The following is a 23,093-nucleotide window of genomic DNA, read 5'->3' as shown; positions in this document are numbered from 1 at the left end:
CAACTAATGGAAATGATTAACTGAAAAAGATCAAAACATGGAAGAAAAGTGCTTTATAGACTAAATTAGGGGTAAACTGGCCTGCAGGAGTGTCAAAGTGGCTGTGATATGAACTTTTGAAGAAAATTAACCAAAGGAGAGGGACGCTATCATTTTTTTAATAAAAGGAAAGACTTCTTATTTTCTTTACTGTTTCTTGGAAAAAAAACATCAGAATCAACGCTATGCCAAGACGGTTGAAACGTGCATGTTAAAGGCTTCAAAAACACTGAGTTCAAAGAAACTGAAGACTTTGACACATTACAGGTTGAAAATCCTTGTTAATTAAACAGATTTCTACTTGTTCATGACGTATTTTATTAAAAGTGTAATGAATGTAACCTATCTTAGTACTTTGTATTTTGCACTGAAACTCAGTGAAGTCGTTTAATGTTTTTATGTAGTTATCATGCTGCCAGTTGAGCCTGGGTGAGATGGGATTTGGTTTATGTACAAGTTAAATAGTTGACGATTGATGATTGACGAGTTTCATCTGAGCCTGAATGTGTGATTGTATGCACCTGTTGGCTTTTATCAGGTGTCTTCTGTGGGCAGTTGGTCTGTCTGTGTTCCATGTCTTTTTTTTTCTCCAGTGATCTTCTGTGGACTTTTATTTTGGGGGGAGGGGTTTGGGATTTTTGTTGATTTCTTGGAAATAAAGATGAGCTCCTGTAACTTAAATGACGGCGTATTTGTGTCCATAAAATAGATATTTGACCTAAAAAGAGCCGGCACACAGATTATGAAAAGCAAATCTGTTAAGCTGCCAAAATAAAAGCATTTCTCATTTGACAAAATTACAGACACCTTTAGAATCATGTTATACTACACACATACATTCAGTCCTTAAAATATATAAATATCACATAACCAGGGTGCAATTTCCCGGGAGAAATGGAGGACACATTCCCTACTTTTAATCTACATGACTCCTTCATTATTTTTACCACAGGTTGGATCAAATGTATGTCCACTGCCAAATGTATGTCACTAGTAGATCAGACAATGCAGCAACGATCTACATTTTGTAAAATCTCACAAAACCCTCCTGTTAATGCCGAAATTCTTAGATGAAATTATAACTAAAGAAAATGAAATGGCTTAATAAGTTGTCCTGCATCTTACCACAAGGTGGAGATGTTTACCAGGAATTTCAGTCATTAAAAAGCCCAAAACAACATTTTAAAATAGTCTTTGGAAGGACTCAAACAATCCAGTAAAAAAAAAAAAAAGAAACTAAACATTTATTTCATTTGGATATACAAAAGATTTGTATAGCTTATATGCTTATATAACATCATATACAAAAGTATAAAAAACATAAATGGTAGTAACAATATGACAGAAAATAAAGTACAATGTAAACACTCCATATATATGTGCATACATGACGCCTGCGCCAAAACTTTGGGATAAAGGAGAAAAAGAAAAGGCTCATTCGTTCTGCCAAGAACCAAAAGAAGCAGAACATTGTAAAGATTATTAACTTGATGGATGGTAAAGAACTACTTTTCCCTCTTTAAGTGTGAATTAAACAATCCTGTAATCGTTTCTATCGACTCCACCCAAAACCTCCACTACGTCCGCCTACGTTTTTAATTCAAAATCAAGATGATCCAAATCATTTCATCTCATATGAACCATTTTATAACCATATATAACTAGCAGGTTCGTGTATATTTGTACAAACAGTTTTCATCTTATCGGCTTTGTGCTCCAACACAGTGGACGTGGATGTTTCAGCCTCCTGCGGTGCTCGACAGCCTTCGGTCCTAAAAGATTATTGTTTGATTGTCAGTCCACTGTGGAGGTACACAGAGCTGAAGTAATGCTGAAAGTCCAGATATCGACGGAGTCGAGGGAATACGGGTCATTATCGAGTGAATTGTTAAAATCATTATGTTTAGTAGTGGATAACAGGGTCAATGAGAGACTCTTCACTGTGTTTCAGCTGAACTTCATACAAACTGCTTGTGTCTCGACTTCTGTGGATCAAAAGACAAACAAAAAGTAAAGAACAGGGAAAGAAAAAAAAAAAAGTGAACAGAAACGGCCAAAACATTGTCCGAGCATCCACATGTTGTGGTTTAGTGCGCCGAGCCTTACGGTACAGGAAGGACAGTGTGGTGGGGGTCGCCCCCGGCCCCCACCAGGAAGGCTCCACACAAACTGTAAGTGCTGCTGGTTGGCTGCCGCGACTCAGCCGACGCCGCCGCCGTCACTTGGCCTCCAGCTGCTGTAGCAGCGGGTTGGCCTCGCTCTCCGGGGTTTTCACACTGTCCGTCCTGACGATGCACGTGGGGCGATGGCGGTTCAGCATGAGGATCAGCTGCTGCCGCTCCAGCTTCAGCTCCTCGATCTGGGCTTTGAGGTCGGAGTTCAACATCTCCAGTCTTTCTGATTCCTGCGGGAGGACGACAACAGATGGGATAAACCAACGGTGCATTCCCAGGTAACTGGGACTGGGGACTCTCGTTCACACCCACAGTCAACTGAGAGACTCTAGTTTCTCCAACGTTCATGCGTTTGGACTGAAGGAGGAGCTCAAAGTCAATAACTTGCCACGACGCCACCGTGTAGCATGAAACCAGAGAGAAGATGAAGCCGCTCACCTTCTGTAGATAATCTGTCCTCTCTTTCTTTTTGTTTCGACATCGAGCTGCTGCCACCTTGTTCTTCTCTCGTCTTCGTTTCCTCCTCTCCTCCTCTTCGTCTCTCTGCAGGACGTCAGGAGGGAAAACAGACTGAATCTACATCTGCATGCACACTTAACTCCATCCATCTTTCAGTACACCAGAATTAGAACTTGATTAGATTAATGCATTAATTAATTAATACACTGGGTCGTGTGTTTTTTTTTTTGTGCGTACCAACAAATCGTTGATCTTTGACGTGAAAGAAGCTTATTTGCTGTGTTTCTGAAATCTCTCATGATTGTTGCACATCTTAGTAAAATATTTAACATGAGCTAAATTAAAACTCATTCGGACATAAGAAATAAAGAGTAATAATAAATAAACAAATAAGCTCCATTAACAACCACATTTACAATATTTCTCATATTATTAACTGTTTTCTATCATGATATAATAGTTTATTATTTACAGTCATAAAATGATGAACCAAATCTTTGTTCAAGGTTTTGTTACTGATGGCGTATAAAACCTGTGTGTGTCATTAAAAATACTTTTAGAAAGTTCTTTTTCCCCTTGTCAATTCTTTTCATATATTAACATGTTGTCCTTTGTCCACTAGATGGACCTGTTGATTCAGGTTTTACTGAGTCGGTTCACTTGGAGCAGATCTACACATACCAACATATTTCACACAGTTTGCTTTAATATCTGACACAGGTTTTCCGAGTGGGGGGAGGACGCGAGCCGAAACCATTTCTGGTCTTACATTTAACACAACGTCCCAACTTTTTAGGAAATGCACAGTAACGTATTGACCGAAATATTTTCATCTTCAAATTTCTGGTGAATCTTTAAATTTGGCCGCAACTGTTACAACAAATTCAGTTCTGAAAATGTGTGTTTATTTAACGTCATTATAGTTTTAATTCACCACTAACTTCATTCTCGATGTCACTTTATTTGATTTCTACCCTTCTTTATTCAGATTATTTTAATAGAAGTACTGAATATGAGGTTACATTAAGGTATTTTAAATACCTCTCAGTCTATCACAAGTGACTTTGAATGAAACACAAATGAGACAAACTACACCAAAAGAATGATAAGTATGATATAGAAGTTGCTTTCAGAACACTCAAAGTCACTGTACATACTGAAAATGTTAAAAGACAGTTAAAAACAAGCTATAAAAAGTTATAATGGCAACTGGAGGGAGTGATGTACTGGTATATTGCTTAAATCAGGCGTGTCAAACACATTTTAGTTCAGGAGCCACATAAAGTCCAGTTTCATCTTTCATTTTTACTTCCTCTATTTACTTTTTACTTTCTACATCTGAAAACTAATCACAGTGTTTTACATAAAGTCCGGCAGGATTTTAAATGAACACAAGCTGAATCGTGAAGATTTTCACATTTCCGGTCCTGCAGTTTGTCACTTTAACTTGAGTTGAATCAATTAACTTTTACCAGCCTTTTTTCAGCAACTACCCTTCTACTTAAATGAATGTATTCCTTTGATTTCTTTTATAAGCTTTAATGTAGTCCCATTATTTCTTTGTAAAGCACTGAATTGCCTTGTGTCTGAATGCTGCGCTATAAATAACTTTCCCTTGCCCTAAATAACGCCAGTGTTTTTGGCGACTGCAATATGTGAGAAGACATAAAACACGGTGACATTACAGTGTTTTTTTTTCCATTTCCCTGCAGGGGAGACCTGCCTGGAGACTGTAAGTGAAGGAAATCTTGGAGAAACCTCGAGTTGCAACTTAGATCATTTGTTTTTACTTGCACCGAACTTTGAATGGAAGCTTTGTACGCATCCATTTCCATGCAGTTTGTATTTGTTCCACCCTGTGTGGACACATGCGTCTCCTCTCGCTGGCTTGAACCTGCATCCAGGTGCAGCAAAGAGGATCACTTTGAATTTCTCGTGGTTTTTAACTGATACCATTGATTTTTAAAGCGGACACACAGATTAAAAGTAAAACGTAACCAGAAAGTTAAACCGTACCATTTGAAATTCGTTCAGTGTTTGCCGAGCGTGAGCTCACCTCGGTCTTGACGACGAGCGGCCTCTTCCCCAGACTGTTCAGGAAGTGCAGCGGCGACAGCATCGTCCCGAACTCCTGCAGGTCGCCGAACTTGAGCTTGTCCGTCAGCGTGGTGGCCGAGATTCCAGCCAGGGGGCCCAGGCTGGGCAGGGAGCCCGCCGTCACCGAGGGGTCTGGGATTTGTCCTGGCATCGCGTCAGACTCGGCCGTGACCACAGCTGGGGTGGGGTGGGGGAGTGTGGGGGGGGGGGGGGGGGGGGGGGGGTGAAGGTCAGACAGAAACTCCATCATCAGATCAATGAAAACTGTCTGCGCTGCTTGTTAAGGCACATAGTGGGGCCTGATTTATGACGCGAGTGTAGGAAATAAGATATTTCTGCATTGACAGAATAAGAAACAAATAAGTGCTTGTTTTATTTAACCAGCAGTCTCTCAAATGACTCGGAGAAAGCATTTACCCGAGGCCCACAGTTCCTTTCTCTCTGGAAACAGATGCTGAGGCTTCAGATTTTAGGGTTATTTCATTACTGTGCTACCTTTGTTTTTAGTTTTAGAATTCATATACAGCCCTTTATGAATATACTGGCAAGAAATGACAGATTTTAATCTCTAGAGACTAAGAATAGACATCACCCCGTGCACATTGCAGACTGTAATAAATTCTACTTTGTTCAAAGGCAGCAAATAGCAGATAATGACCGTTTCCTGTGGTTTACTCCCTACGAGCCTCACTGCGACGGGAGTGCCATATCAGTTCAAACACACAGCGCAATGTGCTTCAGTCGTGTTGTTGCCACTGATTTTCACCCTTTTGTGGTTGCAGATGTCTTAACTTTTACATACATGCAAAAGGGATGGCATGCAGAGTGTGAGGGAAAGGTCAGCCAGAGATACAGGAAACTACGACAACAGCTCAGCAGGTTTCCAGCTGACTATCTGAGGCCTTTATGCAGCGTTGCAGCGTTGCAAATATCACGGCAGAAAACAGACACCTGGCTTCTCATCAGAGTTTCATCACGGTACATTGCTTAAATTGAAGTGACGTACAAGTCATTTAGAAAAAGATCGAGATACACGTTTATCCTGATATCAACATAGTGCAAACGTTGCATGTTTGCCTGCAGTCTGATTCATATTTGGCCAATCGGACGGAGCCCACACTCCCTAGTGTGTGGATAGGACGTTTAGGGACAAAAGAAACTGCAAGCTTCACTGGATACAATTAAAGAGTATACCTTTTTTTTTTTAGACATATATCTAATTAAAACAGAAACATCCTTATATCTTACATTTATCCCTGAGGCTGCGTGCCATAATCTTGATTGATATTGCAATAAAAATGTGATTTGTGATTGATACAACCACTCAAGGACATCAATGTCTTCCAAATATCTCTATCATTTCAAACGTTGTCATTGATTCGCACAAGCTTCTGAATCTATGATGATTAATCCCACTTTTCTTTCAAATTCTAACCGAGGTGGTTTCATATCCGGAGGGCATGAAGGCAAAGAGCATCGAAACACGATTTTCTCACGATTTCGCGATATTGAACATGTCGATATTGTGACTAATGATAGATTTGCATTATGCTGTGCAGCATTAATTATTTAGAGTGTATTGTGACATTTCAAATCTTTAGCTTGCAGTTCATGAACATTTTAAAATACTGTATCTCAAAAACATTTAAAGATTCACTTTTTACTCCTTTTCTGAAGCAGAGTCTCCACCTCGCTTCTGTTTACATGTTACACAAGTAAAAATATGACAAAACATTTAACCTTTCAATATTAGTCAAAGTTTTCGGATGCAACTGTGAAAAAAACTGCAAAAAACTATTCTAAACTATTAATTTTGTTTAAACTGTGACAGAATACTTTTTAAAAAGGAGGTATCTGATCACCTGTAGCTCATGTTTCTCTATGAAGTGACACAATAATAAATAAATAAATAGAGATCAGAAGCAGAAATGTGTTTGAGTTTGAAAATGACCAAACTATTTGACTGCAGTAATGTATTTGTATTGTGTTACTTTTATCGCCAGTGAGAACTGTGGGAATAACTTTCAGTTTTGCACTTCCTGTTGGTCAAAGAGTCAAAGTGAAACAATGTGGTGTTGACACGCCAGGGCCATAAACCGCGTCTGTCTTCAAACTCACCAAAGCTGAGGAAACAACGAAGGTTAATAAAAGGAGGGAAATGGGATTTAAAACCTTCAGGGAAATCAGGGGTAAATAACAGCATTGCTGTATCGGTGATGCTTTATATGAATATTTGTTTACTTTCTATTGTTTCTGTCGGATGTGAAAACACTTTCATGCACCTGTTATATTTTCTTTGAACTTTAACTGCCTTTTAGATATACTTTAAGTTACCTCGGAGCACAAATTACAAATACTCACATACACACTTATGGAGTCTTATTTGAGCATTTGTACTTATTGAGAATCATTCTATGCATGTAAATGTAATAGTATTGGGGTACAGCATGTAATGTTATTCTATACTTTCAAATCACTTCTGAACTAACTTTAAAGCCTTTTGATCTACATTTTAACTTTAAATGTACTTGTGTACAACTAGCACTGTGTAGCATCATAACTTTTGCAGTGGTATATACAGTAAATATATATAGGTATAGATAGATAGATAGATAGATAGATAGATAGATAGGCTTGCTCTAGAGAGAATTGTAACTTTATGTAAGTCAGTGTCTGAGGTGTTTTGGATGTAGATATGTAATACAGGTAAGTTAAATCGACTTCCTGCCAATGACAATGCAATTAAATGCAGTTTAAGTCACAAATACTTGTAATACTTTAAATAAACACAATCTTTGTAGCTATTTGGCCTTTTGAATCACTGCTGCAGCCCTGAGATAAGATAGTCTGGCATGTAAATATAATAAAAACAAGATGGAAAAGTCACATGTGACTCCAGAGCTGCAGGTCACAGATTCCTGACGTAAGAAAATAAAGAGTTTGAAGAAGTTTTGACTCTATTTGTTGGAGTTTGAGGCTTTGCACACACATTAAGAGGACGCTCCAGTCATTACAGGAGGATTGTTCCCAGCAGGTTGAGCTGTTTTGGTGGATGTTGGTTTTTCCCGTTGAAAGCGGAAGTTTAGGGTTTCCTCCCCCCCTCCTAGTGCTGCGTTAATCTTACGTAACTTTGTCTCCACATCGGAGTTAAATAAATGCGGGTGTCCAGCGGGCTGCTGGGAGCAGGACTCCGGCTGGACGGAACCGGAGGAACATTTTGTTCTGCGATGCGCAGCTCGGTTGGTGTGGAAGCAGCGTGCAAACAAAAGGCATGGTTCCGTCGCTGCAGCATGCTCAGCAACGTGTCAGCTCTCCCCGAATAACGCCACCAAAAAGCGGCGCAGCGAGCCGAGAAGAGCCGAGCGCAGCCGCGCGCGCGCGCCGAGCCGAGGCGACCCGCGAGCCGCCGCTCCGGCTCCGCGCGTGCAGCCAAACACGCAGCAAGTTGAAGTTTCACCGACCTGACTTTGATCCCAGGTGCAACAAATGTCCTTTCTTCTGCTCAGCCGAGGGTCGAGAGTAGATTTTAAAAAGTGGGAATCGTTGCATCAGACCGATTTTTCTAAAACGTGATCCCCAATCTGGGAGGATTTGGGAATGCGGAAATTAGGGCTCCGCCAGCCAAACGTAAGCAGCAGGGATGTTAAAAAAAAAAAAAAAAAAAAGTACATTGTGGGGAAGTCGCACCGCTCCTCCCATCAAGGGAGTGAAAGAAAGAAAAGCTGCAGAGTCAGACTGCTGCAGGGACACACACACACACACACACACACACACACACACACACACACACACACACACACACACACACACACACACACACACACACACACACACGCCTCAGCTAAATATGTAAATACTTTAACTGCCTTCCATTACAAGAGTGAAAGTAACTGTAAATATGTACCTGACAGACTAATTACAAATACTTAAATTGTAGTAATTACTTACCTTGAAACCTATAACCTCACAATACTGAAATATGTTACCTACAGTGCCTGGCACAATTATTCACACACCCCTTGGCTTTTATTTTGATACATTACAACCTCTTAATTAAAATTATTTCTTAAACCTGAATTGTAGTTGATTGATTTGCACAAAATGGTCTCTAAGTTTTGAAGTGAAATAAGAAATACATTATATATATATATATATATATAAGTACTGACTTTATGCAAATAGATGTTTTCTGTTATTTCCTCCTAGTTATTGTTTGTGTCACATGAAACAATAAAAGTCATATCTTCATAGTTGTTGCCATTTTCTGTAAAATAAAGAAGAAAGAAAGAAATGAAACAATGAATCACAAGTACTCCCATTACTGTCATACGTTACCTTGCAGTCTTTACATCTTTGCATAGGCGGATATATTTAACTACACTAACTCACATTACTGTAATTATTACTTAGCTTGGAGCCTTATGAGCGGCGCAAAGAAGGAAGTAACAGATTAAAAATACTCACCGTACTGTAATAGGTTACTTTACATCCCTGAAACGTATGTAAAGGAGAAAACAGTGTAAATACAAATACATTACTGTAAAAAGCTATCTTGAAGCCATAAAACTTATGCCTGAGTGGAGGAAATGAATTATAAATACTCACATTACTGTATGTGTAAACCATGTTAGGGTGGATACAAGAAATTACACATACTTATATTCCTACAATTAATAACCTTTCAGCTTGGCAACATGCAAAGTTGGAGGTAATATATAACAAATACATTACTTTGTTAAGTTACCTTGATGCCATGCAGCCTGTGCATTAGAAGAGGAACCATATTTTATAATTACTCACGTCACTGTAATGTGAACAAATTACTTACCTCGCAGATTGACAACATCTGCATGAATGGATATAACAGGATACGAATACTTACATTGCTACGATTAGTTACCTTTCAACCTCAAGAGTGGAGGTAATATATTATATATACTTTATTGTGATAAGGTAACTTGCAGCCTTATAGCCTATGCAAAGGTGGAGGTAACCAATGTGCCACTTTAAATATTAGTCTTATAACCTATACAATAATGCATATAATGAAATACAAATACAAAGAGAAAGGTGCTTTTAAAAATGTTCACAACTGTAATTTTTCTTGAACAAAAGAACAATCCTGCAAAGTACCGGTGCTTGTACTGCTGTAAATATTACCAGAACTCAATTTTCTGGGTATTTTATTATTTGTGCACGCAAATAACATACTTTTGCTTGTAACTGAGTGCAATTTAATCGGTGTGGCTGTGAGTAAGAAGCTCCCGTACACAAAGTCCCAACAGTTTCAGCCGGATGGCGGGGCTGCTTCTCCTTAAAGCACGGCACAAGACTATACTGTGAATGTAGATTTATTGTAGGTATTCAGCAGCATAGATAAGCAATCGATGCCCATTTTCACTTATTCTTCAATTTAACAAATAAGTCAAAATCTGAAAGGTAAAAAAATAAATCATAAGTTACATCTTGATAAGATATACAGTATATATATATATTTATATATAGTATATAGCACTGGATGTTTTCATGGAAAACTTTCAACATTTTAACGATGAGGTCAAACCACAGTTGATGACGTTGAGGTATGCGGGTACTGAACATAGATGAATATGTAAATACATTTACAGCAATCAATACACTATTGACACCAAAACACCAAAACCATACGGTCACATTAAATTCCACATTACACCTTAGATCCAGGAACAGATCAGATATATATATGACCTTTGAAAAAGTAGTTGGAATTTCTCGGCATGCGTTTTAAAATCAGAACTGTCTCGGAGCCTCCCGGCGAATCAAAAGCCATGCTTTATAGCTACATCACTCTGTTGGTTATGTATCTGGAGAAAAGTTTATATGTTAGCTTCGTCACGCACAAGACATTTCGGGGACGTCGTCCTTGAAGTGTTTACAGCACACTGGGACATACATCGTTCGTCTCCTTTCAACCAGAGCGACGGGGCATTATAAGGCGAGGAGGGTCGGGGAGTTGAGGATGTCAACGGATTCCGTCTTGTTTCCGCCTCCTTTATGGCCGTCCAGTCCCTCCGTGAGAGAGTCCAGCTCGGGACAGGAGAACGTGAAGACGGACAGGTAGCTGCTGCATGTGGGGGTGGAGGTCACCACGGGGGTGCTGAGAGGCTCCAGGTCGCCGGACACCGACTTGTACAGCGTCTCCCAGTCCGACACCCCGAGGGAGCTGCTCAGGTCCATGTCCGGCACGGACCGGGCCGTCTCCGTCTGGCTTTTGTCCTCCAGGCTGGGCAGCATGTTGTCCAGTAGCCCCTCCTTAATGTCCAGAGACGGCTCCAGATCGCAGATGTTGATTTCGGCGCTGGCACACAGCAGGATGTTGGAGTTCCCGGAGATGGCGGTGGACGGGTCGCTGGGTATGTCCATGTCCTGGAGTGAGGGAGCCTCCTGGGTACCGTCCTCTGGGAGTCTGTCCTCATCCGGACTCGGAGGCAGCTCTGGAGAGCCCGTGGGCTCCTGGAAAATCGACTCGAGATCCTCCGACATCTGGCACGCCGGTTTATGGGACGCCAGGATGAATTCAAGCCGTTCTTTCTCCTTGAGCAGGTTGGCGATCTCCGTCTCCAGGGCTGCTTTCTCCTCCTCCAGCTTGTCCGTCTCCTTCACACAGATCGACATCCACAATCATCCGCACGGAAAACACACGGCAGTAGGTGCACATGGCAGCCGAGTACATGGATCACTGTCTACTTACAGATTGCAGGGTGTCTGTTAGTTCCCTCCGTCTGTTGCGACACTTTGCTGCAGCCATTTTATTCCTCTCCCTTCTTACCCTCTTTTTCTCTTCCTCCTCTGGAGAGAGCTGGGAAGCAACAGAGAGAGCTCAGTGATTACCTTGAAGAATCCAGCCATTTTATCTCTAAAAACACCACATCTGATGCCAGCTCAGCCTCTCAAGACCGGGAAAAGCATGTTTCGCTGCAATGCGTCTAAAAATAGACCATTGTTGCAGACTTGCTGTGACCTGAATATGAATTGAGTGGCTAAGGAAGGCACACAGCTCCACAGGAGCAGGCACAATAGCACTGTTGCACACAAGGAATTCAGATTGGCATATGTAAATGTGCACCATTGACCATTCTGTCCAATGGCAGGTAGGCTTCAGCTGAGCTGACCCACCTGCTCCGCTTTCCCCTTTCTGGCAGCATTTTTCCCCTTATTCCCGCCCGCTTTGGGTGTTGCCTGGTGAGAGCTTTGCTGTTCATTGGCTTGCTTGCTACCCAGAGACGGGGAGACAGATGTAATAATCGTAGGCTGGACCATCCACTGGAAATCCGGGGTAGAGGAAATTGCTGTAACTGTTGGAACAAAAGAAGTGTCTTCACCACTCATGTCCTCGCAGACCTCCTGGAAAAATGGAAATAATCCACAATGAGCACTAAGAAAACATTCTCTTTGAAAGATGACTGATATTTCAGGTGGATCTCAATGTCGTGATCAATCGATTAAGTCTAAAAAAAGATAATAATACTGTGATCATTTTGTAAATCAGAGGATATCCTGCATGTGTTGTGTTTTCTTGAAATATACCCCGACCAGAAATAGATCCTCCAGATCAATATTTGACTTTATCATTGTTCCTGACGTCAGCACTGACGCAGGGCTGCTGTGGAGTCTCCTGAATGGATTTATTTTTCTCAATGAACCGCTGCATCGACACGCGCACATTCGGTCCCAGGACGTCGGGATCATAACAACCCGACGATCCCACATTCCCACCGAACAACACGCATCTGCTGCAAGTTTCATTCACAGCGGGTGGATACAGAGAAGGAAATATGACGTTTTAACACCGAGTTAATTAAAATCTCATCAATCAGCCCCCCCCCCCCCCCCCCACCCCCTTCCCTCCCCTCCCCCCATCTTGAAGATAAAAAAGAAGCAGACATTTAAATAAAAAAGAGGGGGTGTTTAAATGTGAGTCTGAGGTGATAAATAACGCCTCCATACCTTGGCGTTGCTCTCTGAGGAGGAATCTGGAGATCTCGCCTCTGTCCCGACAGGAGACTCCGTCCGGCAGGTGGGAAACACTGAATCCATGTCAAACACCACGAAGCAGCAACGAGAGAAAGAAGAAGAAAAGAAAAGATAAAAAAACAAACAAACACACCAAACAGCCACAAGTCCAGATGTGTGACAGATGAGGCTGTGGCCTGGCTCTGGGCACAGCAGCTCGGGTCTCTCCTCCAGGTATATACCTGGTAACTGGACGACCAGGATGCAAGCCCCTCCTTTTATGCTCTGCTAGAATTTTATGAATGAACCGGGGCTGTACCATCTGCAAGGGGGGAGGGGGGGCGCAGACTGACTGTCACACCGGCCAACATGTTTATAAACCTTATTATTGCATATATACTATATTATACATCTTCTGTGGCGCTATATATTAATAATTGCGTTCACGTGCACGCGGTTTGTCCGCCTACCCCAACGCCATGCGCGCGCCCTCTCGCCCATTCATAAATATCGGCTTCTCATTAATGCGATATATGGGATGAGAAACGTGAGACTATTTATAAATCCACATGTAGCCATTTCCTGGACGATGAAAACTTAATGATCTGGCGCATTTTATTCAAGGCTAAAACACTCCAGAGATGAAGATATACGATCACATGTTTTTGTTTTTTTATTTAACAATGCATATTTCGGCCCAAGGTCACACGTCACGTTTTTGAACAAACAGCCTGAAAATAGACTGAATGTGTAATGTAATGATATTTTTTTATTATTTTCTTAGCTTATTTTGATATTTCCAGAATCGTGAGAGTTTGATTTGTAAATGTCTGACAGGCTTTGATCAGAGATGAGAACCGGAGGGTGTCAGCAGACATAATGAAATGAGGCTGAATTGTTTACTTGGGAGATGGTGGGGAAGAGGGAGGAGAGGTTGGACATGTGGGGGCGGACGAGTCACGTGGCATGACCCGGAACTGTGGGGGAGGAGGGAGTCAGGAGCAGCATCCTTCACTCCCCCCCCCCCCCCCACACACACATATCCTCACCTCCTTTACAGCAGCAGCCAGTGTGTCCACGCGCTGTGCACGTCCCCTGGAGGATCCCTGCACCTGGATCTGGTGTGGATCATCCTCTCATAGAGCTTGAACCGCATGAATCCTCCTCCAAGTCTCTGCACCTTCCTTCACTAGCTCCTATAACTAATGTCTAACAATATAAATTGTTAAGAGATCAATAAAAAGTCTTCTTATGCCAGGAGCGTTTCCAGACTGTCTGCGGACCACAGGCAGGAGGAACCTTGGGAGCCCCCCCACTCCACCACCCAGCCACCCAAACCCCTCCCCAAAAATCACTGTTCAGGTCCAGAAGCTTCTCACTACTAGTTCAACATGAGATTTGAACAATTGGTAGGTGCACCGGAAGATTTACCTCCAATTCTAAATCATTCACTGCAAGATCATTCATTATTTCCTGCAACTTGCATGAAGCCTGGAAATTAAAAAAACAAAAACAAAACCCGTTTCATAGCAGCAGCACCTATTCATAGCGTGAGTTAAAGCTGTGAAACTCCTCAGTACACAGATGGGAAATGGATTAAACAATATATTATTACTGTGAGTTTAGAATAGCAGGAAGTCACTGTTGGGCAGAAAAGTGCAGCTGTGAAGCTTTTTGAGAGTCTAAAATGTGTATTTCCTGAAGGAGGACACATCCTGAAAGGTTTTCTCACTTTGTGGTAAGAAAAACTGCAACGTTTTATGTCACATTTCAGCGTGTTATTTAGTATTTCCTCTTTTCGAGCACCTAGATAATTGTCTGTTATTCATGTCTGACCGTGACCTTTTTCTTCTTCTAAATATCATTAAATATTGGTAGCTTGATGGGCGAGTTGGAGCTGCTTGCGGGCCAGTTTTGTCCCTCAAGCCTTATGTTTGACACCCCCTTCAAAGTAGAGTATCACACACATGCATACCAATTATTTCTGAAGACTTATTATTTGTTATTTTCACTCAATCGTCAACCGTAATTCTTTTAAATCCTGTTAGTGGAGGTGGCAAAGTGGCTCTGTCACCTCAAACGTACGATTATGAACTGTGGCAGGAAAGTGGAGCTGGAATAAAACATACAAGATCTTAATCAAGTTCATTTAATATGTATCAAAACATTTAAGAAATCAGACTAAGAAAAAAAAAGAACATTTTAGACATTAAATAATTCTTTTTAAATAACACAAATAATTTAGCTCACGATAAAAACTATAGAAATGCTCTTTAAATTAGATACACCCCAATCTATCCGTTTCCAAAAAGTTGCCATGCCTTATACATCCTCCTCAGCTTTTTTAAGTTGGGCTTCTGGAGTTCCTGCAGGGAGACGAATGTACAGTCACTATCAGGTTGATTTAATAAATGTTTGCTTTACAGTTCAGAGATGCTCCAACGTCCTGTTACCGTCTGATCTTTGTCCAGATGAAGAACGTCCACCAGGGGAGCGATGGACGGGCGGCCGTGGGCGCACTGGAAAGGCAGCTGACACGAGGACAAGGACGATATCAAGCTGTGGCACTCGTCTTTACTGAGAGCGCTGTTGAACTTGACGGCGCCTGTCGAAATGGAAAGTGTGAAGGTTTTAAACTCAAAATGAATGAAAAAGAAAAGAAAATCCCAGCGATGGAGAGGAGAGACTATTCTTTACCGTGACATGCGAGGGAGGCAAGCACTTTCAGAACAGTGAGAGGTAGAGCTCCTCTGACTCGACCGGTGGAGCGGAGCAACTGAAAGACATTAGGGAAAGTCGTCATACATTTATAAAATAATGAAACTGAGAGAAATGGTCGTTAGAAATCAAATCTCACCTCAGTCTGCTCTCGAATATACTCCTGCAGGCGATAAAGCAGAGCAGTGAACATCAGGTCTTTCCTTTGTGACAGTAAACGGGGTGGTTAATGAGTCTTACCTCCACTATTGTCTTGATAACAGATGGTCGGCCCCGCCGCCGCTCGTTGTGCTCTTTCTCTGCGAAGCACAACGGGACTTTTGCTACCAACACTTGAGGATCTGCAGCCTGCGAGAAAGTCACATCCAGGCCTAAAACCCGCAAATGTGACTGACACGACCTGGAGGGAGACGAGAGGACGATCTGCAGGGACCACACTGGCTTCTTGACGATAAATCACGTGTGAGACGATAAGCACAATCGAATGGGAGAGAAAATGCTCCATGCTCTAACTTTAAAGGACGCGGGACAGGACTGCCAACATTTCTCTTTTTAAAGAAATCTGACATTCAAGAACATTGTTTCAATCTACAGCTGAGGAAACATTCACTAAGGTGTCTGTGGAAGGAGAAATCCATCAATTCCTGATTCATTTCAAATAACTTTAAAGTGCAGGATGGAACAAATGGTTTTTTTTTTAAAATAAATAAAACAGCATAGGGCAAGCAGGAGCAACACATTAAAAGCTATTAAATAAATCTACGATATTCTGTGTAGCACAGATTAACTTGTATCCTCTTTAAATGTACTTAACACTGCATTGAGCTAATAGCTGCAGCTTCACATGAGAATGAAAAGATTTCTCCTGTGTTATGTACTTTATAAGACTGCGAGCACACATTGTTGGTTATGTAACGATACCAATCAGCTATAAAGGTGTGTGGAAAAGAATGAGTGAAAAGTGTTTCTCTTTTGTTTGCCGATTCAGTTTTTGTTGAGTATGTTTGGAAAATAAATGGATTATTAGATCTAATCTACGTTTTGGAATTGGGATGTTTCTTTGGCTTTTCCGTTCATCCTTCTTCTATACTACTTCAACACGCATGTTTCTAGACTGGAGCAGGACTCTGGAGTAAAGAAAAGCTTTGCATGCACTGGGAGAACATACAAACGCCACACAATAAGTCCTTGATATGTAAGTATTAAGTAAGTAAGTAAGTAAGGTGAGTAAGGTTTTCTGGAGTCAAGACACCAGAAAGGCAGGTCTTCCCTCTGTGAAGGATTTAATCTCCAGCAGAAGCAAAGACAAATAGATTGTTTCAATAACAGAACCAGTGTTCTTGTCTCAAACTGGCCATTCTGCTGACATGAATCCTCACAAACTCTTTTCTACCGTCTGAAACTTGCTTATTTGCCATTAAAGCTCCTCTCACCAGGAAACGCTGACTGGAATATTTGGACGCACAACAGACAACATAATGCATGTCTTTGAATTGAGGTTTTATGGATTTAATCATGGCCCGGGAGGTAATCTGGATAACACCATTAATATAACCGACCATGACAAGAATGCTGGAGGCTGCATCGCTGCATCCACCCCTTTGTCATTTTTATTGCCACAATCCTTAACCTCGCTGCCAAGTCTGCAGCCTGATGTCTCTGCTGTGGCACAGAGCAGAAAATGTGAGCTTGAACCCCAAAAGGTTCAGCTGCAGGGCGAGGAAACCCGTCTGGCAGCGACGGCCGCATCGTACCAACAGTCAGAAACACGTGCGGCCGAAAGCAACTCCATGGGTGAAAGCTGGCGCAGGGAAAAGTCTCACTCTTCATTCTGTCATCGTTTCAAAATACTGAGTCCAGTAAACGTATCAGTGGCAGTAAAACTGACCCTGAATTTAAAATGATAATGTCACATTAGTTTGAAGTTAGCTCTCCCCTGGTGGTGGAATCGGGTTAAGTTGGCCTCGAAGCAGGAAGAGAATCAGCTTCCTCTCCCCTGCTGGTCTGCCTCCTCCATCTGACTGTATTTGGTGGAGGAAATTTTAAGCTTCAACCTGGACAGAAAGAGCTTTCAATGTTCTTTGTTGTTTTTTCCCCCTCAAGCATTTTTAGATCTTTAAGTGTTTTGGCATTTTCATTTCAGTTCTATTTGTGAACTTTATTTTAGGTAATTTAGTGGAGTTACTTTTTGTCTTCTCACAAACCTTGAGCTCCTTTGTCTGGATTTGTCAAAGATTTACTAAAAAAGCTTGGCTATTTTGTTAAACATTTGTGTGGCGTTTTGAAGGTGAGCAATTTTAATGGATTTTAGTTTAAACGGCTGCCATTACATGCCGAGGTGAGCCCAGTGAGATGGTTCTAAAAAAAGAGGAGACCAAGTCCTTCCCTCAAAAATCAGACAGACGTTTCTCTGTAAATGGAAGCACACTCTCAATAGATGACCATTGTTTTAACCTCTGCACCTCCGGTTACAATAAAATACAAATCAATGTAGATGATATGTTTTGGTTTTTCTCTAGTACTCTGGTTTTCTCCCAAAGACATGTGCATTAGGTGGATTGCTGTCTGTTGACATCCTGACTGCTAATTTCAATAATCTGGAGTTTTTAAAGTTGATATCTTAGCGATATCTGTGTGATTGGTAGAGAGACATCACACCTGAGCAGCCTCAGCTCCTCTTCCGTCACGCCGATCTGCAGAGGTGGTAAAATGTTTGATGAGCACAGACGCCTCTCCCCGGTGACATCTGGGTCGTCCTCATACGAATCTACAACGTCAGACACAGTTAGAACTCTCGGCTCACATCCAGGTCCAAACTGTGGCTTCATTTCAACTATGTTTTTGTTTACCCGCGACTAAACCTTCCAGTCGGACTCTCTCGTGTGCCGCGTGTTGATCCACCAGCACCAGCAGGTTTCCTGGGATTTCAGGAGAAACACACAGACATGAAACACTTGAGGTCTTCAGAAAACCACAGCGATGATAAAGGCCTGGTGATTGTACCTTCAGGTTCAGTGTGCGCCACTTGCTCATCTTCGCTTGTATCGATGAGGCACGCGAGAAACTTTTTATCCACCTGATTAATAACCTGTCAACAGTTTTAAATCACGTCATTCAGATTTGCTGAGACACTGCGGGAGAAAGAAAAAAAAAGGAAAAAGTTATATTTGCCTTCATTGAGTGAATCATGGCCTTAGAAAAGCGGTATGGAAACAGGATGTTGTGGATCTTTACGACCAGTCCGTCAGCTTGTCCGCTGGAAACATCAACGCCGACCTGTTGTCATGGCGATGATCATAAATCAGCATTAAAGACATTAAAAAAGGAAGTGGGTTTATTTCTGACCTGGAGCAACACAGAGGCTTACAGTAAATTCGCATCTCGATGGCGTCATGTTAAGCAGCCACAACAGATCATAAGCATCCCCATTTAGTGAAATCTTACAAAATACACTGCTCAACATTGTACCGTTCTCTCATTGGCTACCAGAATATCTCTGACCTGCTGTGACGGCGAGGAATGCAACGGCCTCAATATATTTAAAATTGGTTCTGATCATGATTATGTCAGAGAGCTGAAGTAAGATCAGGCCTATATGATGCTTTATATAAAGTTCTTGGTGATTTGAGGTTTCATACACACACATACACAGTGATCAGCCATAACATTATAACCATCTTCCTAGCGTTGTATAGATCCTCCATCTTGCTACCAGGACAGCCCTGACAGGTGGAGGCAGGGCCTCTATTGGATCTTTGAAGGTTCAAGGTGAGCAGATCCCTCAAGTTCTGAAACTTGTGAGGTCTTCAGTGGACCACATACGTCAAATACATATAAATTTAAAGAAAAGTGTTTGTACACAAACAGATTAAATTTTTCACTTGTGGGTGATCTACTTTAAAAATAAATTGTGTAAGTCACAACAGACAAGCTGCACAAAGGAATATTTACATGAGGTTGTGCTGAGTTTGTAACTGCTGTCGTCTGCCATGGAAAGATTGGATGGAGAATTAAGTACATGAATAAGTGCAAGCACAAAATAAAATTTGTTGACCTTGGATGTTTCGATGGAAGAAATAGGCAAATTAATGAGCTACAGTGAAAAAGAAAATTGCAACTGGGCTAAAAAAGAAGCCGAGGATGAAACCTGATTTGTCACAAAGACACAATTGTGCAAAAAAAATGAATTTGTTGAGTTAGAAATGGAAAAACAAAAACAAAAAAACCACACTTGGGAAGACCTTTTAAACACATTCAGCAAATCAGGTGCTACAATGAAGTGCTAATGTGGTTATAATGTTATGGCTGATTGATGTACGCATGTGAAAAAGGAAGTTACACGTTTAAGCTCTAAAGGCAAATCATAAAGTGACAAATGTAAATGTGTTGGGTCTTAATAGATTAACATTTATAAATCAAAGTATTAGAACAAATTCTTTACCATTGGAGGATGTACAAATACTGGATTCTTCCATTTTGAGTACAACGAGGAAAGTGAATTAGAGCCATCCCCTCCATCATCTGTGAAGACACACAGGACTGGACGTCAACACAGTTTAGTCATTTTAGACGTTGTGTGTTCGGTACAATCTACCGTCTGGCATGTCTGAGCGGTACCTCTACAATCAGGCCCTGAACTAATCACCCTCTCTGGTCTGGATTTAGGCAGGAAAGGCAACACTAGATCCACCTGAAATGGGTAACACCTGTATTCCATCCCTACAGTCCAACAAACAGGAAAAGCAATGAGTGGTTAAAAAAAAAAAGTGTTTGTTTTCTGGGTTAAATCAGGCACAGTGAATATTCTGTCTAAATCTGATTCTGGTTCCATATTCATGTGAACCAACTCACCTGTTTCGGATACGACACTAACGGCCATATTGGTGATGTCAGAAGTACAACGCACGTCTGTGTCATCCATCGCTGGCTCCTCGTACCTGCTGAGGCCGGTCACCCTGTTGACATAAACCGTCTTTCCAGCAGCCGTGTCATAGTGATGAATCCAGTCTCTCACTCCTGTGTCCTCCTGCCCCTCATCCTGCTGACGGTTTGTAACCAAACCTGAGACCGGATCAGGATTCAGTGCAAGATCAGAGGGATTCTCATCTTCATCACAATCTTGGATAGCATCATCTTCTTCACTCTTACTACAGATAACATCTTCAGAAATGGTCTTGGACGTGAGTGCCGATACTTCAGACGAATCTGTCTGTTGTTTCAAATTGCAGAGTTTAGCTGCTAGAGACGCTTTGCTTGTATTTTGTGGCGAGGCTGGTTTTAGATCAGTTACAGCTGAAAGGGTCGGTGGGCTTCTGGAGCTGCTTTGTCCCTCTGAAACTTCTTGACAAACATTGTCAGAATTCAATACTAACTTTTCTGTGTGAGTTTTTTCAAATGGCAAATTCAATTCATCAGGTTTAACAAACATCCTTCTGAACTTGTCGAGAGATCCGGATGGATTGTAGGTTGACAATTTCTGACAGGAAACTATTCTGGGAGCCTTAGAAGGAACGGCGGCTGTGGAGTCTCTGTACAGTGTTAGAGCGGCTTGGCCTCTGACTGCTTCAAGCGAGATTTTTCGTTTTGATGCAGTTAATTTTTCAGCAGGTCTTTTGCTTTGGTATCGGTCCAGAATCTGCAGACTTTCATGGATGTAAGGTTCGGACACACTGATCTTTTTAGTACCTAAAGAAGCCTGTTCTTGTGTTTCCAGACATTTACCATTAGATAATGGTAGCTCACAGTTAATCAAATGAGAATGAGCTTCTTGAACGAGGCTGTGTGACTCTACTCTGCTGGCTGAGGCTGCACAGATTGACTCCATCTCTCTTTCTGTTAAAACTACACTATGGAGTCCAGGTGACTGATGTGAAACTTCCGAATCTTCTCCAGTTTCACTGACTGCCATTGCCTCGTCTTCATCATTGTCATGATGAGATGCAGCCTCTGGTGCAGCAGCATCACACCGAGGCTCATCCCTGCATTTCTCATTGTTCAATGCCTCAGTGTTTTCAATCTTCTGACCACTCTCATCCGGACTGCACTCCATGCAGTTGCTGCCTTTTGAGTTAAAGTCATCTGTGCGCTTACGATGAACAGATTCAGATGTCAATTTTGTTGCAACGCTACAATCCAGTGCAGGGTTATCAACATTTGCTTGGGCATCTTCAACACTCTCCCTCTCTTGTTCTGATCTCTCAGAGCCGAACGCCGTAGGAGAAACATCATCCAGGTCCTCTTGGAAAAGCTCAGCCACCAAGTTCTCCCTGCTCATGAAAGCTTTGACTGCCTCTTCTATACACAGCAAAATGCCATCCCAGTCTTTGAACTCTATTAAAGTTTTGGCTGGTTCCAGACAAATGTCATATTCAGAATAAGAACACTTGATATTGACAATATAGACGCCATACATCTCCTGGCTCCGTTTGACCTTTGGACTCCTGGTGACAGCCGGTTCGTCTGGATTGTCATGTTTGGAGTGGGAACCGCTCAATCGGCGCAGGAGGGCATTCAGCAGCTTGTGGATCCGTGTTTTCAGCAGCAGTCTTTTATTCACATACAGAAACTGTAGGCTGTTATTGTAGTGCCCTTCGATACCGAGGTGTCCGGTGACTTCAAACTGTTTGTGCGTGTGGCTGACTTCCCGCAGCTTGTGTGCTCTTCCGAGGCCGTGGATCTGCACAAACCTGTGATAGGTGTTTCTGGCTTTGGGAAGCTGCACCGTCATGGCTCCTGTGCTGTCGTTCTTCAGTGTGAAGGACACGGAGGGATGCATGAGGGCGATGGCCTCCAGCCTGTGTCTGATCCTCTCAGCCTCCAGGACTCCATTCACCCTCTTCCTCCGGACTGGCAGGTTGTGGAAGAAGTTACAAACGATGACAGTGGTCCCCGCAGAGGGTCGCATGCTCTCTGCCTCAAACACATCCATGCCTTTACCCTCCTTGAACAGCTTAACACTTGTTTTCACAGACGATCTGCTGCGGGATGAGATCTCAACAAGTGTAGCCAGAGAAACTACACTGGCCAGGGCTTCTCCTCTGAATCCATGCCACCTCAGGTCGTCCAGGTCTTGGAGAGAGCTGCATTTGCTGGTGTGATATCGGTTCCCAACACGCTCCATGTCCTCGGCGCTCATCCCGGCTCCGTTGTCGATCACCTGGACTTTGAAGGCGTCCATGTCCAGCCGGACACCCACGCAGGCCGACCCGGCGTCGATGCTGTTCAGGACGAGCTCCTCCACGCACTGCTGGAGGGAGGGGACGGCGACACCGGACCGGAGTCTGCCCTGCACCTCTGCGGGCAAACACTTAATCATGACGGACGCTCATTTATTACACTTGTCATGATTCAGTCGCGTTTCACCCCCAAAGTGGTTAAAAATGTCAGTTGCTAGGCAACGACCGTCCATCGCCACGACGCAGGCTAGCTTCCACTACCTTCTCACAAGCATAGCTTAACAAGAGACGTTAAAAGTAGTGTCTTACTGTCAGTGAAGACATGTTGGGGACACTCACGCTCCACGGTTGTTTATAGTCAACGTGGAACGACAAGAGAAAGCTTTGTTTCCATGATGCTAATGTACTGAGCTAACACTGCCATCTTCCGGTGTGACGG

General features: G+C 42.3%; 3 protein-coding genes across 3 annotated transcripts; all 3 read right to left on the bottom strand.

Annotated features, from left to right (window-relative positions):
* Positions 1-1,262: 1,262 nt before the first annotated feature.
* LOC308120283 (jun dimerization protein 2-like) lies at positions 1,263-8,351 on the bottom strand. Its single transcript, XM_080480797.1, has 4 exons — positions 8,231-8,351; positions 4,729-4,946; positions 2,652-2,756; positions 1,263-2,443 (listed from the first exon to the last, which is right to left on the bottom strand). The coding sequence occupies exons 1-4, from the start codon at positions 8,316-8,318 to the stop codon at positions 2,258-2,260; spliced, it is 597 nt and encodes a 198-aa protein (XP_080336923.1). The 5' UTR covers positions 8,319-8,351; the 3' UTR covers positions 1,263-2,257.
* A 2,385-nt stretch (positions 8,352-10,736) lies between these two features.
* Positions 10,737-13,132, bottom strand: fosaa (v-fos FBJ murine osteosarcoma viral oncogene homolog Aa; the record flags this gene model as incomplete). The annotated part of the gene is given in 6 exon segments (XM_080480784.1): positions 10,737-11,405; positions 11,500-11,607; positions 11,925-12,152; positions 12,756-12,926; positions 12,928-13,104; positions 13,106-13,132. Coding segments are annotated over 6 exon segments (1,380 nt in total).
* Positions 13,133-14,898: 1,766 nt separating this feature from the next.
* On the bottom strand, positions 14,899-23,093 carry mlh3 (mutL homolog 3 (E. coli)). The gene is made up of 12 exons (XM_080480783.1): positions 20,331-23,093; positions 20,097-20,198; positions 19,921-20,000; positions 18,651-18,755; positions 18,483-18,567; positions 18,329-18,397; positions 18,138-18,246; positions 15,720-15,879; positions 15,619-15,642; positions 15,459-15,537; positions 15,215-15,366; positions 14,899-15,127 (listed from the first exon to the last, which is right to left on the bottom strand). Exons 1-12 carry the CDS (start codon positions 22,792-22,794, stop codon positions 15,056-15,058), a joined length of 3,501 nt encoding a protein of 1,166 aa, XP_080336909.1. The 5' UTR covers positions 22,795-23,093; the 3' UTR covers positions 14,899-15,055.

Source organism: Lipophrys pholis (assembly GCF_963383615.2).
Source record: "Lipophrys pholis genome assembly, chromosome: 14".
NCBI lineage: Eukaryota > Metazoa > Chordata > Actinopteri > Blenniiformes > Blenniidae > Lipophrys > Lipophrys pholis.
Note: the sequence above shows the minus strand (reverse complement) of the source record. Positions and strands in the feature narration are given on the sequence as shown.

Excerpts from the sequence above, each read along its gene's own strand:
- LOC308120283 (XM_080480797.1), bottom strand. The coding sequence starts at position 8,318 with ATGCAACGATTCCCACTTTTTAAAATCTACTCTCGACCCTCGGCTGAG. Across the intron at positions 4,947-8,230 it reads GCACCTGGGATCAAAGTCAG|CTGTGGTCACGGCCGAGTCT; the intron begins GTCGGTGAAACT and ends ACCCCACCCCAG. Across the intron at positions 2,444-2,651 it reads GGACAGATTATCTACAGAAG|GAATCAGAAAGACTGGAGAT; the intron begins GTGAGCGGCTTC and ends GTCCTCCCGCAG.
- mlh3 (XM_080480783.1), bottom strand. The coding sequence starts at position 22,794 with ATGATTAAGTGTTTGCCCGCAGAGGTGCAGGGCAGACTCCGGTCCGGT. Across the intron at positions 18,756-19,920 it reads TATTTGTACATCCTCCAATG|GTCGGCGTTGATGTTTCCAG; the intron begins GTAAAGAATTTG and ends CCATGACAACAG. Across the intron at positions 15,538-15,618 it reads ATATTCGAGAGCAGACTGAG|TTGCTCCGCTCCACCGGTCG; the intron begins GTGAGATTTGAT and ends AATGTCTTTCAG.